Genomic DNA, 19,166 nt, shown 5'->3' with positions numbered 1-19,166 from the left:
GGGGGGGGGGGGGGGGGGGGGGGGGGGGGGGGGGGGGGGGGTGTTGCAGGAAGTGCTGGCTCCAGGCTAGGTGCTGACAATGAGACCCGGGTAGGGGTGGGGGCTGTCGAAGGCAAGAGACAAAAGTGACAGTGCAAGGCTGGTCCACCCCTGGGCCCTGGAGAATGTCAGGGAGCCACCCAATAAAGGTCCCTGGGACCAGTCTCCCTTTCTTAGAGGACTCGTCAGAGGATGCATGTGTAATCAGGAGAAGCCTCTGTGCTATCAGCAGATGTCTGGGAAATGAGACATGTCTTCTGCAGTGAAAGATCAAAGGTGGCAGACGGCAGGCTCGCTCTCTCTTTCCAGATGTGCCTGGAGAGCTTCACCTTGCTGCTTCCTGAGAACACTCGAAGGCCCAGGACAAGGAAGGGGAAGGAAGCAGCGCGACGGCTTAAAACCTGGTTTCGGCTGGGCCACTGGTCCACACTGGTCCTCTGTGTGTGCTGGTGTGGTGGCCTATCTCATAAGGGGGTGAGGAGGGGACAGTGTAATCTGCCTTGACAGGAAGGATCAACAGAAAAAGCCTTGTGACTCCAAGAGATCAGGTCTGTTCCTGGGAAAGCACAGGGACGGCAGCACTCGGGGCCACCAGAGGCAGCCTCACTTTTGTGCTAAGTTCCAACTCATCGGAAAACACCCTTGTCAGGGTGCAGGAAACAAGATCAACACACAAATATCAACTGTATCTCTGTGCGAGCAATGGACAGTCCAAAATGAAGTTATGAGAACACGTTATTCCATCTATAATAGCACCAAAGAGAACAGTACTCGGGAATCAATTTAGCAAACAAAAAACCACAAAACGTCGTTGGAAGAGAGACAAACGAATGGGAGGAGGTCTTAGAAGATCACACAGTACGCGACTGTTTACATGAAACACCCAGAACAGGCAAAGCCTTGCAGACGGAAAGTGGATTCTTGGTTGCCAGGGGCTGGGGGAGGGGGTTCTGAGTGACAGCTCATGGGGATGGGTTTCTCTTTGGGGTGACGGAATGGTCTAAAATTGATGACGGTGGACATACACAACTCTGGATACTCTAAAAACTACCCAGCTGCACACCGAAAAAACACGAATGCCTTATCAGACCAAACTCGGAGGCATAGAACAAAGTCAAATCAGAACTCTCAATGAAGCAGGAAAGCCTTCTTCCTGCTGTCTGCACGCTGGTCGGCCAAACTGTTCTCCCTGGGCCAAAACCGAATTACAAAAGCTCTCGCTGCTAGTTAGTATGAGGGAGCGGAGTCCACCAGGCTGCGAAGAGCCTGCGTTGGTGGAGCTGGGGCGCTCCCAGAAGAGAGGGGTCATCCAAACCACACTCAGGAGAAAGAGATGCCGCAGGTGCAGGGGAAGACATACTGCCAGACGTTCCTTTTTAGGAGAGAAATAGTGAATCCCATTTCCAAAGCTCAGGACTATTCAGAAGATGACTGGCAATTTACAAGCACTAAAAAAATCGGAGATGAAATTCACAATTGAGATAATTTTTAAAAGACCTTACAGCTGGGTTTGCAGTGCTTACGTCACAGCTACCAATCGATCTCCACCTTCCCACCCTGTGTGGAGCAAAACTAGCAGCCACTGACCCTCGCAGCCAGCTGAGGCTGGCCAGCGGGGGCGCAGACCTGGATGGCCACTGCCCCCGAGCATCCACTAGCACAGGGCCTGGCACCTGACCCCCCGCCCCCCCGCAGACGCACGGGAGCTTAAGCAGAGCGCCGCAGCGAACAGATGACAGACCAGACAAGGCGTGCCACACCTGTCACGGCAACTGAGGACCGGGGACAGAAGGAGCCCAAGGCAGCAGGGAGGCGTGCTCACAGGGCAGGCAAGCCTTGGCTCGCCTGCAGGCCCAATCTTCACCAACATAGACATGGTCTCTCTTCGTGACCTCAAAAAACTCACTTTGTCTACAGCATGGCCAGGGTGCAGTGAAAAGCTGTTGTTGACGGCCAGAGCCCTAGCACACAGGACAGGGTCACTGGGGTGAACGAGCGACTGCGCTGCGCCTTTTTTTTTTTTAAAGAGTTTATTTATTTGACAGAGAGACACAGAGAGAGAGAGCTCACAAGCAGGCAGAGAGGCAGGCGGGGGGTGGGGTGGTGGTGAGCAGGCTCCCCGCTGAGCAGAGAGCCTGATGCGGGGCTCGATCCCTGAGCCCTGAGATCATGACCTGAGCTGAAGGCAGAGGCTTAACCCACTGAGCCACCCAGGGGCCCCTCGTGCCTGCATCTTCTTGAGGGCACGCGCATGCCCCACTGTGAGCTCACTGGGGTAAGAGGTGGTTCCCTCTAAAGCAGCCTCCACCACTCCTAATTACACCTGAATCAAGTGGGCTCCTTTGCGGGTGCTTTCTGCCCTGCCTTGGGAAGCCCCCAAGTGACGTGTGGGGAAAGCAACTTGTGGGGAACTTCAACTTGGCATATGCCAGAGGCTGAAAAGACTTTAAGAGGAGACAGCCCGGTGGAGGCTGGGCAGGGGCAAGGGGGGCACCAGAGCAGGTGGGAGGGTGCTTGGCATGTACGGGGTGGGGGGAGGGGGCTAGAGCGACGGGGACAGGCACTGCAGACAAAGGGAGCCAGGTGTCTCTCAGAGAGAGGCAGAAGTACGAAGCAGGGAGCCTCAGGCGAACCCCGTTGGTGCTGGACTAGAAGCACATGTGAACCCAGGGTTACCCACACATGCAGACAGATACAGACAGAGACATGCGTGGATGCGCACACACAGGTGTGTGCGTATGTACGGGGGTGTGTGTCCCTGTCTCTGGGCACAAAGGGGGCCCAAGCGCCGCGAGAGCCTGGCGGCGGTGAGCCCGCTGAGCACGCAGATCTTGGTTTCTGGAGACGGCACTCCACTGAGAAGGACCCGTGAGGGCTGATGATGAGCCTGGAGCCTCTTGTTAGGACAGAAAAAAGTGCTTCAAAGAATAATGAGCTGTGGCAAAAGGACACAGGAACCTGCTTGGTGGGACTCCCACAAACCAAATCTGGGACGATTAAAAGAAATTCTGTGCTAGTAAGGACAGGACGTAAGTTGCCTACTAAAGCAGGAAGCCACGCATCCATCTTGCTGTGCAGCCGTAACAAGGGGCTAAGTGGGCAGGAAGGACCATTCTCTTCCAGAACTCCAATTAAGTGCACTAGTAACAGGGAAGGTGGAGCCCCCCAACCCCTCAGGCCATCAATCGTCAGAGTAATGACTAATCCCGCATCAGTGGAGGCGGACAGTGGAGGGCAGCAGTGAGAGGAATGGGCTTTCTTCGCATCTCAGAGTCTCTCCAGAACACAAGGGGATGATCTCACAGCGGAGAACCAGACAGAGCCCTCTCTAACCCAGCGAGCGAAATCAGCCCCACAGATACCAGGACAGGCAAGCTCCGCGCACCACCCGGGACAGGACAGCGCGAATGCAGCTTCACTTCTGAGGAGTTCTAGCCCCAAAGGCACTACCTGGGCGGAACCACCAGGATCCAGTGGACAAACCCAGACAGAAAAACTCCAAAATCACTGGCCTGTAATCTTCAAGGCCATAAACATCAAGCAAAGAATGAGGACGTTTTCCAGATGGAAGGCGAGATATGGGGTATATGATCCGGGATTGGACCTCTCTGCTATGAAGGCGGACATCATTGGGATGACTGGGGAAAATCGAATGGGCAAAGGGATAGGAAGTGCCTCACAAAATTCTTGTGTCAGTTAAAAATCCCTCCCCCCCGCAAAAAAAAAAAAAAAAAAAATTAAGCTAAAAAACAAAGAGAGGCAGGCAAGGACAGAAGAGGACTGACAGGACTCCAGCCTGCCTCAGGGACCAGGAAGTGAGGCTGCGTCGGTACCCCTCAGCAGGCCTGGGAAGCCCCATCTTCTCAGGGCGGCCTTGCTCTCAGTGCTGCAGGATAAAGGTTTCGTGGGGCGAGAGAAGGGAGGGAGGCCATCACTCACAGATCTCAGAGGTGATGATGGCGAGATCTGGAATGGAAATGGACGGCACGAGGTGATCTAGATGCACCGCTAGACGCGGGGCCTGGTCCCCTAGACCAGAACAGGATCACGTTGGCTAACACCGCCCCTGCAGCTCACAGCGCTACGTGCTAAGCCAGCACTCCCGGGGTTCCCAAAGACTGACAAACCAAACTCCTTCTCAGGACCCGGTGAGGGATTCAGCTCAAAACAGTTTGCTTTCAGAGTCAAAATAAAGTCTATTGTTTGAAATGGTGCGATTGGATCAACCCCCTAAGTTATAAAAGCATCGCCCTCACGCCAGAGTATGACTTATCTTGCAATGCTTTTGAAGTCTGCAATGAATTTATATAAGGCAGGTTGGGTTACAGAATTCGGGTAGTTGAACTTGCTCATTAAATCTTTCAGGAAATCTTGGGAGCTGGATCTCTAGCGAAAGACCAAAAAAGGAAGGTTCCATAGTCTTCAGAGGGGAGCAAGCTACTTTCCTTCAAGGTTTAAAGCTGTGATTAAATATGCTTACATATTTATCTGAACAGGTCTAAGTAATATGGATTAATGTGAGATTCTAATGCACAGGAAAGGGTCTGGAAAATTCCAGCGACCTCACAGCAGTTACCTTGGGGTGAGAGAGGGAAAGGGGCAGGGCAGGCAGATTCTTTTACCCTATATATTTCCCACTTGCCTTTTCAAAAAAGCGGTATGAATGTATTACTTGTGTATAATTCTGAAAAATGAGTAATATACCTCTTTATAGTTGCTTTTTGTTTTAAAAAAAAAAAAAAAAAAAAAAAAAAAAAACCCAACCAACACCTTGAAGACTTCTCATGACCAGGCCCTCCTGCAGAAACAAAAAATTAAGGCCTTATGAAGCCTGCCTCATGCTGGATTCCAAATCTATGAGCTGAAGATTTGGGAAAACATTTAGGAACTGAAAAAGAATCCGGTTTTCAAATTGCCCATTCCTTTTTAAGGTCTTATTTTACAGTATCAACTGCTTTTCATCCCAGGAAAACGCCCAGTGACTGGTAGTAAAAGGCAAAGGGACATGAGGGCTCACCTGGTTCTGAGTCAGAATTGCCTGCAGATGGCTCGCAGAAGGTTGATGGCATAAAAACATTGTTTTTTGATACTGTCGACAAGGAGGTGCGGGCAGGGAAGGGAACAAGAGGAAAAACAGTGTGAGTAGGCAGGGCACACAGGCACCAGATCACCTCTCCCACCTGAAGGCTCCATCTCCAAGGCACACTGTGGGGAGCTCAGCATTACGAACCGGGCCTTTAGATGCTGTGGTCTACTGTGGCCGCCTGTCTTGTCCTCACGACCCTGGCTTTCCTTGGCACTATAGGCCCCAGTGGGAGCAGCCAGGAGGGAAGCAGAATGAACCGGATGTACCAAGTCTCAGGCCCTGCTCCTTGTCACCTGCCGAAGGCTCGCTGGTTGGCTGCGCTCCTGTCCCCTCACCTGTTTGGGACCTTACTTTACACTTATCCATTGCTTCCCTGGGTGCGGGCCAGGCAATAATGCAATGGGCCTCAGAGCTGAAGAACTAACTGGGTAGACAGAACACAGCTAAGCAGAATCAGAGTGCAGGACACAGACCACGCCTTCCAAGATACCGGCTCCTGTCCCCACCCCCAGGGACTAAGAGCTGACTATTCCCTACGCCAGTGTGCTGGAGCAGAAGGGAGAGGCTTGGCCATCCTCTGTCCCTGTAGCCTCTGGCCAGAGATAGCACAAATCACTATTCTTCTCCGCTGCACCTTCTGCCACAGGATGCGGCTCAGCAGGGCACAGAGATCGGGAAGGAATACGAGCCATCAGGGAGCAGACGCTCCCTTGTCTCATAGGAACACCCATGCAACAAGGGAGAACAGGAGGTCTCCAGAAGCTGCCAACAGTCCTGATGGCTCCTCAAGGCCTGCTTAGCAAAGGACAGCACAGCCCTACAGGAGGGCCTCCAGCAGTCAGGAGACAGGGCGCCGCAGCGTCCACAGTGAGTGTTAAAGGAAACAGGAGTGAAATCCAGGTGCTGAAGGATCCGCCTCGAAAGGACCTCTCCGTGGAGCCTTCCTGTTACGTCTGCATCACGTGTGCAAGCAGCAGCTGCCTGCCAGGGCATCTCGTCCCCTTCAAGTGCTATCCTTTAGGTTCACAGGTATAAAATGCTTCACATGAACCTCCCAAGAAGGAATGCCAAGTTGGGTTACTGGGGACCCTTGCTGAGTACGTGTGTGTCTCTCAGTGTCTCTGCACTAGAGAGCCAAGACTGAGAAGACGGACGATGTGGGGGGGACCAAGTCAAGATGGGGAGGAGAGGGGGCAAGCCCTGAGGCAGTGTTTACCCTGGAATCTGCAAGGCTGTCCCCGGGGCTCACAGAACCTCCCACCAAATACCCCAGCATCTCTCTTAACCCTGGGAAACTGTTGCTTTGCTGCACCGGTCTTTGTAACAAGCCCCTGGGCTGGTCTGCTGGCCTCAACCCAGAGCCTCCACGCCCTCGGGGTCCAGCCACCTCCACAGGGTCCTGGCCTGTGGCCCACCCTTCAAGGTTCCATCAAGCCCTCCTCCTCTGGGAGCTCACAGCACCCCATCACCAAAGAGAGTTCTGGGGCCACCTGGTTCTATATGTACTGTGTATGTGTCTGCGCATCTCAACCAGACAGCCAAGCTCTGGGCCCATGGCTGGAGGGTCAGGAGGACACTCTGCTTCCCACTTCCTACACCTTTAGTCTAGAGACATGGCCACAAACCTGGGAAGGAGAACAAGTGATTAATGCCCAGAGCCCCCAACAGGACGGACAGTCCTTTTCCTCTATTTCAGAGGGACCCTTTCTTGGTACAGCTTCTTTTAGTCCACGACCTCATGACCCTCTATCGAGTGTCACTGGTTCCAGAGGGGGGCACCTCCAGCTTCATTCCTGACAGAGACCGAGTCTCAGGTCGATTCTAATTGGATGTGGGCACGAGACTGGCGCGAGCGTGAGGCATGGCAGGGGGACGGCGGGCTCCCGAGCATGCACGCGCCCACCGACCGGCGCCGCGCTGCCACGGTTACCTGACTGCGAGGGCGGGAACTGGGTGAAAGAGGACGTTCTTTCTCGCTTGACGGGAGGGCAGTAATTTCCATCTTCTCGGTCGGAATCTACGGAAGAGGAGGAGGAGGAGGAGGAGAAAAATCAGGCTGCTTCCACTTTTACACCCAAAGAGAACGAGACGTTTTAGAGATTTCCTCACCTTCTCCACCTTCGGGGCTGGAGCCTCCGGCTGGCCTCTGAAATGAGAGCACACGGCAGGGCGGTGAGCGAGGGCCGGGCTGCCCGGCACCCGGCGGCTTGAGTTCTGTCATGAACGGATCCTGAGACGCAGCGCTCAGGGCCAACTCCCTGAGCTCAGGCATCCAGAACGAGGACAGACTTTCAACCTAATGCTCAAACCCTCCCAGGAGCCCTCTGTGTCTGCCTTACCAGGCCATGGGCCGAGGAGTCCTCCTGAAGGCTGAGAACGTGTTTACCGCACGAAGATTAGTTTCTCTCTCTCTGCATAGGTCACAGCTAACTGTGTGCCACCCCCCAACTCAAGCACAGCGAAACATCATCTGGCTGAAATTCATTCTGCCGAGCTGGCAAGCGACCTGCTCCACTCTGGAGGGCAGCAGGACTGTGTAAAATGGTGGCCTAACACCGGATCACAGCAGTTCCCCTTCCCTGGCCTGGCCCGGCCCGGCCCACACTGCGGAACCCGCTCCAAGGTGGACCATTACTTCCAGAGCGACAGAGGACTCTGACGCCGCGGACCTAAGTCTGCTGACGCAGAATGCAATCGTCCAACGTTAACAACACGGCAGACCACACGACCTACCAAGAAATCACTAGCTAAGACAGAAGGCGGCCGAAGAATATCCTCCTAACAGCCTTTGGTTTTAGAGTGTGAACAACGAGCCATCGAGAAGCCCTGAGATGAGCCCTGCTCCCACCCCTAGAGCATATCCAATCCCTCACAGACTTGCAACTTTTCACAACTCAGCAGCCAGAAGCAGACGTCAAGGGGTGAACCCCACTCCTCCTGGGCCACTTGTGTGAGCACAAGCAGAGGAGCCAATTTTCTTATTTTCAGAAAAATCCCTAGGGGTCAAGTTTAGCCAAAGGAGGACCACCTGCCTCGAGGAGCTGTTAGGGGTTAGAGGCACGCCTGGGAACGTGCTCTGTGAGCCGCAGGGTGCGGTGGAAATGCAGCGACTGCCCCGTCAGTTACGGGCTTGGGCACGGCGAGAGCCCTGGCAGCTCGGCACGGTCTCCGTGAAGGGCCACATGCATATGCCACCGTCTTAGTTTGCAGACAGAGGCCCAGAGTCTGTGGACCCCGATCTTAGAGACAGGGAGACAAAAGGATCCCAACCTGAACTCTCCTCCAAAGTGGGCCAACAACTTGGGTTTGAGTGGGAAATGCAAGCCTGCTGCCCTCACGCCCGCAAGGGGGGGATCAGAAGGCTGCGAGGAGGCCGTCCATCAGAGCTCCTGGGAAACAAACCCCTCCTAACAAACCAGGGGCCAACACTCCTCAGGGCCACTGTGAAAGTACCGCTGTGCCCCAGCTGGGCACTGACGGGCGACGGGACCATGAGACAGAGCACAAAGATGCTCAAGCCCTCTGGCAGGCCCGCAGGGCTTACTTTCTCCCAGCTCTGACACCTGAAGGTATACCTCGGGTAGATCATTTTGCTCACCCAGGCTTCTGTTTCCTTTCTTGGGAAACGGGGGTGCCAGCACCTCCGCCGCAGGGAGATGGATGGGCCAGAGAGATAAGCAGGTGAGGCAGCCTTCCATCTGACCCGACACCCAGCCAAGGCGGACACGTGGACCGGTGGGGGGTGGGGGGTGGGGCTCTCCCAGCAAGCTCACTTCTGCTGGATGTTATGCCCTTGGGAAGTCAGGATACGGAGTCATGTCCCCAGGGACCCAGATGAGGGGTCAGGGTGGGTGACCCAGGTGTGTGTTAAGAGGGTCCCGAGCCCAGGACTAAGCGCTGGCGGTGTTGCCGAGACCCATACTCTGGCCGCGCTTTCCTTTCCCTGGGTCCAGGCCCAGGGTGGCATCTGATAACAGAGAGCCAAGCCACAGGCACAGCAGGTCTTTTCTCTCGGGACTGCCCCTTTCCTTGGGGGACATCCCTGAGGTGCAGTCATTGGGCACCCCGTTCCTATTCCTTCACAGTGGCTGGGCCCACTCCCAGCTCCGGTCCCATGGCTACTGGCCTCTCTCCTGTCATTCAGTAAGATCCCAGTCCCACAAGTGACAGCCTCTTGGATCCCGTGGGATCTGCCACTTTGACAGCGACCTCTGGGATCCTGAAATGGCCTTGTAGACACCACTCCCTTGTCAGCTGACTTTTCCCTCTGCTCGCTCTTCCCTGGCTTCTCACATGAGAACCCCCTCAGTCCTGCCCCCTGTACCTCTCACTCTGATGAGTGTCACCTGAGCCAGGGTCCCCAGCAGCTCGAGTTCCGAGAGGGCACTGGCCCTCAGCCCACAGCAGGAGCTCACCTGGAATTTGTTCAGTGAAGGGACACAAATCGCAGCCCTCTGTGTGCCTCAGAGATGCTGCTAAGGCATGGGTCCCCGTGTTACACACAGAACAGCGGCCCTGAAAGCTCACCAGACTCTAGCTTCCTGTTTCCTCAGCTGCCAAAAAGGGTACGCCTCCCCCACCTCAACCCCAAGAGACCACTACACCTACCTTCGCTTTGCCCCGCTGCCTAGCAGGGCTCATTTCCATGTGTGTGGATTTCCAGAAATCTACAGATTTCTGATTTCATTCCACTGTGGTTGGAAAAGACCTGGCATGATTTCAGTCAGTTTAAGTTTATCAAAACTTGTTTTGTGGTCTAGCGAATGGTCTGCTGACCTCAGGATGTCCCGGGCGCTCTGCAGCACAGTGCCTTGGCGTTCCCCAGGGCACATGGCTCACTAGGCCAGCTGGGTTTAGAGTGCTGTCCAGGCCCTCTCTCTTCTCCACCCAGTCCCGATGCTCTACTGACTATGGAAGTACGGTGCTGAGCTCTCCAAGGTTATGACCGAATTGTCTCTTCTCCCTTCAGTTCTGTCCGTTTTAGCTCTGTGTACTTTGGAGCTCTTATGGGCACGTAACTTTCTTATCTACGCCAACAACACCCCAAACCTCCCAGGAATCTGAGTTTCCTTTAGAACTTGATGAATGCTAGGGGCCCCTCCCCAGAAGAGGGCCCAGACCAGGAGCTGAGGCCTCTGGGTCCCCTGCTGTCTGTCCCTGCTGCAGCCTATCTCTCTCCTGTCTTCTGAACACGCCAGCATTGCTCCTGCCTCCACGTCCCTTCTGTGTGTGCCACCCCCAAGGCCGGGAGCGCACTTCCGGCCTCGCCAAGGCCCTTCCCAGCCTCCGCCAGGGTGAACCCATGCTCACTCGAGGCCCTACCACCCGGCGAGTGGAAGCTGCCCCTCTCCACCTCACTGCCCAGCCTCCCTCAGGCCTCTCTAGCCTGTTTTGTGTACCAGCTGGAAATGATCTACTGTGTCTGTCTGGCTGCTCTGCTCACAGCTCAGGCGCACAACCCCCAGGAGGCTGTGCACAAAGACGATCGGCAGTATTCACTGCACAAATGGAGCCCGAGTTGGCTGCAGCTCCTTCAGTGACCTGGAGAAGGAAAGTGCCTGGCCAGACAAGATTCAGATCCAGGAGACCCTCAAACCCACACTCTAAATCTCTTCTAAGAGGCACGTGACTGGCCTCTTGGTCCCGGAAAGGCTAAGAGGCCAAGGCCAGGGGAGGACAACACAGGAAATTACACCACCAGGGAGAACCTTCCAGAAGCTGCTGGAATCTCCTGTGCAGTCTGAACTAGCTAACTCAGAAGCAGTGAGGAAACCGATGCCAGCAACTTTCCTCAATAGGAGCTGGCACAAGGACGCAAGGAGAAAGAATGTACGAGAAGTCATTTCTGCTTGCCTTTGGATACACCGACTCTTCCAGAAATCCTCAACAGTGGCCAGCGTGAGGAGAAGTCTGATGTCTGCACCTCCGATCCCCCCAACTGCACTGAAGGTCTGAGCTTGCTGTCTTGGTGTCTCGTGCTGTCTTCTCCCCGAACAGGAAAAGGTCTGGGGTGAAGCAACTCCCCTTTACACCACCCCGGCCCTAGACGAGGCCAACGCGGGCTCCACACACACACTCTGTGCAAACCCAGCAGCCTGGTGGTCGGGGGCCACCCCTCACCCCAAGGGAGGGAGAAAGCCACTCCGGGGTCAGCTGAGAACAATGTCTGGGATACACATGGGGTGTGCCCCGTAGCCGCCAACCCTCAGAGCCTGGAAGTCTGCATCCAAAGCCACGGCCACGGCCACTCATGTGAGGAGGACTCTGAGAGCAGGCTCCTGGGATTCCTCTCTGCGGAGGAGCCAGCACAGAAGCAGGTGTCAAAGTCCCATTTCCGCCTCTGCCTCCTCCCACACGAGAATCCACCTCTGTGAAGATTAGGGCTTCGGGACGATACCTAGGCGACACTGGGGTCAGCGCCCATTTGGGACACCATGACGAACATGTTCCAAACTAACCTTTACATAAGGAGGCAGCAAAGAAAGCAGCCCAAGGAGAGTCTGTCCGTGCACTTCCCGGGTGTCAGGAAGCATGAGCGAGAGAAGTGGGTTTCTAGAAGATGCAAAGCCCCACGATGGCGGCTGCTGGGGTGGGGAGCGGGGGTGAGGGGGAACAGCAGGAGGGGCAGCCCACTCTCCTCAGAGCCACGGGAACCACGGGGGAGCGGCTCACTCTGTGAGGTGTGCACATCCTTGCCCAGTATGAAACAGATGGTAACGTCTAACCCAGAATGCGGGCCTGGAACTGCCGACGTGGGCAGCTTCAGTTCTTCTTCGTAAAGGATGAAACTGAAAATTGACTATCGTTACCATTTATCAAGGATTCCGCCCTCCCTGCCAAGCCCTGAAAGAACATGGCCTGCATGAGGCTGTCTGGCGTGGCCTTCGAGGAGGACAAAGGTGCCAGGCCACGGGGAGGAATGGAGCTGGACGCTGTGTCTCAGAAGCTGACACACAGGGACACACACAGGGACAGTAAGTGGGAATGAACAGCACCTGGGGCCTTCCTGACTTCCCAGACAAGACCAGAAAACAAGACCACGCCAGACCCCCATTTGGTGTGCCTGGGCCTCAGCGATCTCGATATGGACTGACCGGCTGTAAAGCCCGCCATCTGTGGCCGCAGGAAAATGGATGCCCGGGACAAAAAATCAACCACTGGGGGAGCCTGCTGACTCGTCCCTGTCTTCAAATGGACCACTGGCCATTCCACGCTGTTTACTCTGATACCCAGATGACCGGCTCAGAAGTTCCGACCAAAAAGGCAGACACTGGGAAAGAAGAGCTGTGGTCTCCAAAGCTCTCAATGTCGGGTGGGAGCAGAATGAGGGTCAAGTCCCGTGCAGAAGCTGGAAGATGAGGGAAGCTGTCCAGCCAGGGGTCTGGTGCCAGAACCTGTCTGAGCTTCCTGGTGGGTCTAATAAACACATGTCAGGCTCCACAGGGCTTAGGCTCAGAGCTTCAGTCCAGGGGACTTAAGCCAGGCTTGGAGTGAGCACTAAGACTGCCTGCTTTCTCCGGACCAGAGAGCTTGAACTGCGTGCGCTCTGGTCTCCTCCAAGCTGTCTTCTGAGAGCCAGGAGGTCTGATATATAGAGGCTTGTTCCCGGTACTGAGTCTTCGACGGCCAGCGTCTGGGGAGACTGAAAGATGAGCGCGCCCTCTGTAAGCACCAGTTTGGCGGGCCACGATTTATTACAAAGAACCCCCAGCTTTACATTCCCCCCCGGGGACCACGCAATAAAGAACAGAGTGAACGTGATGGGCGCGACTGGCTGGGTGAGGGTGGGCGGTCTCCTGCATTCCAGCGTGGTACGGGGTGAGATCCTAATCTGTTTGGCTGCAAAAGCGACCAGTCCGAGCTAACCAAAGAAACGCGGCAGCCCGAGAGGAAGCTGGGATCGGGTTCCATCGGCCTTGAGTTATGCCCTAATTGACCTAAAAAACACTTACTTTGCCTTGAACACACCCAAACACTAAAGAATGCCGGGTAATGGGGGGTCGGTGGCAACAAGCTAGAGTCTTCTGCGCTGAAAGCCCAAGGCAGCGAGCCCTGGTTGGCTCAGAGCTGTCACCAAATGATGTGACAGTGGCACTGTCGGGACTGGGGATTCCTACAGTTACAAGAGCTAAAAGCAAAGAGCACGTGTGTATGTCGTGCGCATGGCCTTCGCTGCTATGCTGGTACGTTCATCGACCGCTCCCCCCAGTCCTGACCTCCTCCTACAGTGACTCACAACCCATCCTGAGGTTCCCTACTGTTAACACTTGACCTTGCAGGGCAGGGCTGGGGATGGTTTGAATTTCTTGGGATTAGAGCCTCTGACCCAAAGTCCACAGGAACCGAGAAGTCAAGTCCCACTGGCTAGGCCTCAGAAATCCACATCTGGCCTAGCCACAAGCAGAAGGTGAGACCCCCCTAGGTGCCTCTGGAGCAGCAGCTGCTGGGCCTCGACCTCTGTGACCTACCCGTTTGCTACTCGCAACTGAAAGCCCTTAGCCCCTTCGGTCCGAGGCTGCTCTCCGAGTGTGCTGTGCAAACCAGGCAGCCACAAAACGCCCCGAGCCTCTTGGGCAGATCCACCTGAAGGTCATCTGTTTTCAGGGAGCTGAGAACACGATTTCCTGTGCTTGCAAAGGCTGAAGGCACAATAACTCATAATACCGACTCAGGAGAAGGTTCCCGGAGCTGCCTGGCCCCGAACTGAAAAAGTAATCACCTCCTCATTCTTGCTCTGTCAGTCTAGTGCTCTCATGAGGGCTGCACCCCTACGACACTTTGGTGTGAGTGCCTCCTGGCTGGAATCTTTACTGGGCCCAAACCCACTTGTATGCCACGAGGGACTGCCCCCTCACTCCTACCTGGCATGTGGCAGAGACGGTTCCTTCTTTTCCCACCACACACGGACTCCTCTCCAAAATGTTAAAATCGGCCTCCAACCTCACCTTCACTTCTTCCTGGGTATCCCAGGGTTTGGGGGCTGTTACTGAATTTTAATGATTTCCTTAAGAACACAGGGGATCACTGATGTCTGGGATTGTGACGCCCTGGATGGCTGCCCAGTGCTTAGTGTGCACAGCAGGGCCCCTTGTTTGCTTGCCTGGGAGCCCTTTTTCCCTGCCATGAGAATGGGGGGGCTTAGGCACCCACATGGTTTTCAATCCTGAATGTAGGATGATGTTTACCTTTCCCATTTTATCAACCTCCAAACACTCAAGACATTTCTTGTTCTCGAGAGTTCACAATCTTCTCCACCTATAATCTTCAAAAGCCTTCTCAATACAAAGATAAAGGGCTCAAGGGATCCCCTCTGGATTCAAAGGAAGAGTCCTTTCTTCTTCCTGCTTTGATTGAAGACAAGCAGTTCACAGCCTAACCACAGTCCAAACACAATTGGTCTCGCAAAGCAGTCTGCCTTAGACACCTCCTTTTCCTCTAGATCAAGGAAGTCGGGGCTTCTGGTGTTTCTAAGACCCTGAACCTGAATGCCCAAATTTAGGGAGAGGACAAAGAACCATGGAAGGACAGAGAGGGGGTCGAATTTGGTTTGGGAGGTTCTACCCCATTATTCAATCCCTCTTTCGACCCCTCATGTCTCTTTCAGGAAACAGGATTAGCTTCTTGCTATGGGTGTACATATGCCCCCATTCAGAAAGTCTCCGTGTAAAAGGGGACTCCATCTGTCCTGACTTTCTGGCAGCAAGAATTAAAGGGAGCTGCAGAGATCGTGACCACCTTTTCAGTTATCATCAGCTGCTTGTGGTTTAGGGTCTGGATCTGAGGAACCCGAAGGGAAAGGGGCTGATCTGGGTTGGGACCCCCAGGCTGTGGAGCGCTGGGTGGAGGCGGACTTACCCCTGCCAGTTCTCGCGGGAAAGGAAGAAGCTGGGCTTCAGGAGTGCTGGCGGAAGCGCTAGCGGGGGCAGGAGGCTCTAGGGCATGCTCACCAGCTGACTCGGGGTGACCCGTGCCATGGTGGGGGGCCTCAGCCTCCCCCCGAGGCTCCTCTCCCGAATCCGACAAGTCTTTTTGCTCTGCAGAGGACTGGGAGCAAAAAAGACAATTTTCCTTCAATGTAAATACAGGCCACAACATGGGACGGGGGTGGGCAGGGATCAAAGGGCTGGAGATGCTCAGACTTCAGCAGCTCCTGCCTGGGAGGATGAGCCAAGAAAGCTGGCACGTGCTGTTGTTTTGCTCCACGAAACTGGCCCTCCAGAATGGAAGAACGGAAAATGAACGTGGATTTGGCTGCGGTTTAACTGTGCAGGAGGCCTAGGCCCCCTTCTGAAAAGCAGGCATCACGGAGCTACGGTGCTTACGGGCTGTGCATGAGGAACAACACTCGTGGTGACCAAAATGGGGGCAGAGGCTCTATCAGAGGGGGACAGGGGCGATCATGTCTGATTGTCCCTAGGTGTTAAGGACCCATCTCGGCAAGAATACCGATGGGGAAAGCTGACCCTCGGCACCATTTCTGTCCACTAAGGTGGGGAAGGCAGGCCTGGAATAGCACACAGCTACAAAATGGGGCGCGGAGGGTCCGCATGCTTCTGCATTCTGCTAGAGTGCTTCCCGCAGCTTTCCATTTGTTCTGCTTAAACCTGAGATCAAGGCAACGCTTTCTCGGTGCTCAGTGAGTGCCGATGCGTGGTGAGCAAGCCAGCTGGCAGACACTCGGAGAGTTCAGCTGGAGGAAGGAGCCCCTTGGCCTAGGATTCTCCCACGTTCACCCTGAACACCTCGGCAAGGGTGTATTTAGAAAATAGCCAGGGCAAGAGAAAGCTGGTTCTGGAAGTCTTTGTCCTTGGAAGTCCAACACCCCTAGCATCCCTAGTTCCTGGGACTCTGGAGGGGCTCCCGTGGACCCAGAGCCCTGTGGCTGACTCCTTTCTTGAGGAATGGGTTAAGAAGCCTGTGTCCTGAAACAGAGAGGCTCTGGTCCCCAGATCTGCTCTGCACCGTCCCCAACACGGAGCCATTTCTCCTGCTTTTTGAATTACGTGGCTGCCCTGTCTCTCCACAGACCTGGCTGTGTTTCTTCTGAGTGTGAAGTGACTAAAACCTCTTTAGATGGGGCTTGGGGGCTAGTTCCTAAAGGTGAGCCTGATGGATGAAAGGAACTCTGTAAAGAGGATTTAAGAGAACTTTCAAACATTCTGAGGAAGGCAAAAGAAACAAAATGTTAACTCATCCACACACCTAAAAAGTCACCAAAATCTATTCTTCCTATCCAGGGGAGATCCACATGCACAAAGGCCTTTCTTCTCAAGCTGTTCCTCCAACCTACTCAGGACATGGAGGTTGGTCCACGCACCAACACCTGATAAGAGAAAAATTAAACCCAGAGCTCTCCGGAAAACGGCCTATCTCTAATTGGAACCACAGGGGATTTTCTTTTTTTAACCCCTACTTTTCGAGCGTAAGTGTTCAAGTGTCCTGGTGGCGCTGAACTCGAGATGGAGCCCAAACTAAAGGACCAAAAAGAAACACAGACGCCATCCCTGCACTCTCTACCTGGGTCCGAGTGACTTTGCTGGACAAGAAAAGTGAGCTCTAGAGAACCAAGACAGGACCTGTAGTTCCTCAACATGTTTGTTAAAATCAGACATCAAGATTTTGGTCGCTTTTGACATCATCCTGAAATTCACACGGCTGACAAAAATCCAGAAACAAACAGGTGCACACAGGATAGGCTTGTTACATCAACAGTAGCTTCCAGAGGAGGTCTAGACGTTCTGTGACAGCGCTTTCAGGGAGCCTTACTTCCTGCTCAACAGCATTTCTGCAACGGCTTTCTGTCCTTCTCCCAAACAGACAACACCCTACACGTGAGACCTCACCTGTTCAGAAGAGTAAGCTTTTGAAAGATAAAGTATCCGGAAGAAACAGTCGTCACAGTTAATGAAACTACCACCTTCTAAGATTCGAAGTCTCTTCACATCAAAAAGAAAAGAAAAAAACAAAACAAAACTCAAAACCGTCTCCATGCAAGGCAGTTAAGGAGGAAAAAAAAAAGTTTCATTTTTGCCACTAAAACCAGAAATGCATAAATGCAAGCGGATCACGAAGAGCGCCCCCTTGAGGAAGCGTGAGAACATGGAAGGAAGGACGGGAAATGGCGCACTGTCAGCAGGGCTCTGGGACGGGATTTTAGGCTTCAGGACTGGAGTTCAAACCGTGAATCGTTTTCTCTAACCGGGAACAGGGAACGGGGGAACTGACAACCTGTCACGCGATACCAGCGGTGGGCCGCCGCCACCAATCCGTAGCCTGCTATAAACGCAACTTGGGCCTTGGGTGGGAAGGACAGAAAACGCCACGTGGCTTTGCTACTGAACAAAAAAACAAAAACAAAACACCTGGGCTAACAGCTTCATTTTTTTTCCGATTTCAAATCTTTTACCTCAGTAGGACTCAGTAATAACACTGGGGCCTGTGAAGTGTCTCCTGGGCAGGGGGGCCACGAGCTCTGAAGGGCAGCCCACTGGCGGGTTGAGAGACCGCTCGCTGAAAGGGAAGCCGGTGGTCCCACAGCTGACGGCCGGACTTCCTGATCACTGTGGATCAAGAAATGGCTCAAGACACAGCTGTAAAGAACATTTTGGTGACAGGACAACACGGTAATGGACTATATACACTAAAGGACATGTCTGACTTCACGATCATTTTCTTAGGAGTGACAGGAGCACTGGGGCCGCAGAGAGCAGCGGTCTTCATCCCGGGAGCCGCCGACAGGAGGAGTTAGGGGAGAAACAGCAGATGGGGGCCACTTGGAGTCGTGCGCTTCTGGCACTTACGACAAAGATGTCACTGGTGAGGCCTGATGAGGGACACCGAAGTGTCCACAATACCATTCATTCAACTTCTCTGAGGACCTGAATATTTTCGAAATACGAAATGGAAGAGAAAAGGGGCAACGAGCCACGGCAGCCCGTGCAGCCTGCTCCCTGCTCTGCCTCTGCAGGCTGAGGGGCAGACGGGCTGGAGGTCGGCGAGAGACACAGGACCTGAAAGAGGCTCAAACCCCCATTTCTGTCCGAAGTGCCACGGCTGCTGCCTGCAGCTCTGCCTGCCCATCTCCCTGGAAACGGGAAGCCGAGGAGAAACAAACGCGGCTTGCTCTCTTACTTCTGAGCTGTCCTAAGCAGCAGAGAAAGAAAGGAAGATTCCGTCTCTGCCTGGCCACTCTCCACCCAGCAGCTCAGAGAGCCGCCCCGGCGGACAGTGCTCGGGAGGCTCCTCTTTTGTAAACATGCGGAGGGTTCCCCGTGTCCTGCTTGCGGTGCTGTCCCAGAGGCACGACAGGAGCGGAGGGCTGAACCCCGAAGAGCCGGAGAGCAGTTATGTTTACAAGCCCGTTCAGAGTTGGCTCTGAGTCAGTATTTTGATAAGAACTACATCTGCACATTTTAAGATGACCACGAGCAGTTTCCCAGCTACTCTTCGGATGCAACTTCGCCCCAACCTTCCGCACGTAACACATACAAGTCAGCCTCTGAATTACAAGGCCACAGACAAGGACCGCCTCAGCTGTGAAAGTAGTACTGATGTGGAAATAAGTAATTTAAAAAATATTTTATATTCAGCCAAATATTACATTTTAGAGTTTTGTCCTGCTGGTTGTCCAAAAGTTTCAGGTTTAAAGAATTATTAATTCCTACTGCTTGTTTTAAGTCTGGGGTTGGCAAACTTTTTCTATAAAGAAAGGGTCAGCTACTAACTATTTTTGACTCTGTGGGTCGTATGTCTCCATCCAAATTACTTCACTCTGCTGTCACAGAGGGAAAGCAGCCTCGGCTATGGGGAACAGATGAGTATGGCTGTGTGCCAATAAAACTTTATTTATAAAAACAGGCTATGATGGCAGGTCTTATTCGTTTGCTGACCCGTTTAAAAGTGGTTCAAAAGATCATAATAAAATTCAAAATTCTACAAAATCCTGAGAGAAGCAACTTTCATATCTAAAACAGAAATTGAACACGGGCTTTTCTAAAAGCTAGCAGAAACGCAGCAGCCCCCTCACAGTGACTGAAGCTCC

General features: G+C 53.8%; 1 protein-coding gene across 9 annotated transcripts in view; it reads right to left on the bottom strand.

Annotated features, from left to right (window-relative positions):
- LOC111161669 (RAN binding protein 3) overlaps window positions 1–19,166 on the bottom strand; it is a 53,180-nt gene that overhangs the window by 13,740 nt on the left and 20,274 nt on the right. For 3 of the 9 annotated variants that reach the window (XM_022525452.1, XM_022525453.1, XM_022525457.1), the window contains exons 3-6: window positions 14,981–15,169; window positions 7,235–7,271; window positions 7,056–7,142; window positions 5,057–5,128 (exon numbers count right to left, since the gene is read on the bottom strand). In XM_022525452.1, the coding sequence (XP_022381160.1) occupies window positions 5,057–5,128; window positions 7,056–7,142; window positions 7,235–7,271; window positions 14,981–15,169 (385 nt within the window). Of the gene's footprint in view, window positions 1–5,056; window positions 5,129–7,055; window positions 7,143–7,234; window positions 7,272–14,310; window positions 14,494–14,980; window positions 15,170–19,166 lie in introns of those variants that run through there. The other 6 variants (XM_022525455.1, XM_022525456.1, XM_022525460.1 and 3 more) reach the window with 4 other exon arrangements.

The sequence above is a fragment of the Enhydra lutris genome, unplaced genomic scaffold (genome assembly GCF_002288905.1).
Source record: "Enhydra lutris kenyoni isolate GAN:26980312 unplaced genomic scaffold, ASM228890v2 scaffoldscaffold86, whole genome shotgun sequence".
Lineage (NCBI taxonomy): Eukaryota > Metazoa > Chordata > Mammalia > Carnivora > Mustelidae > Enhydra > Enhydra lutris.
This window is presented reverse-complemented; position numbering and strand designations above follow the sequence as displayed.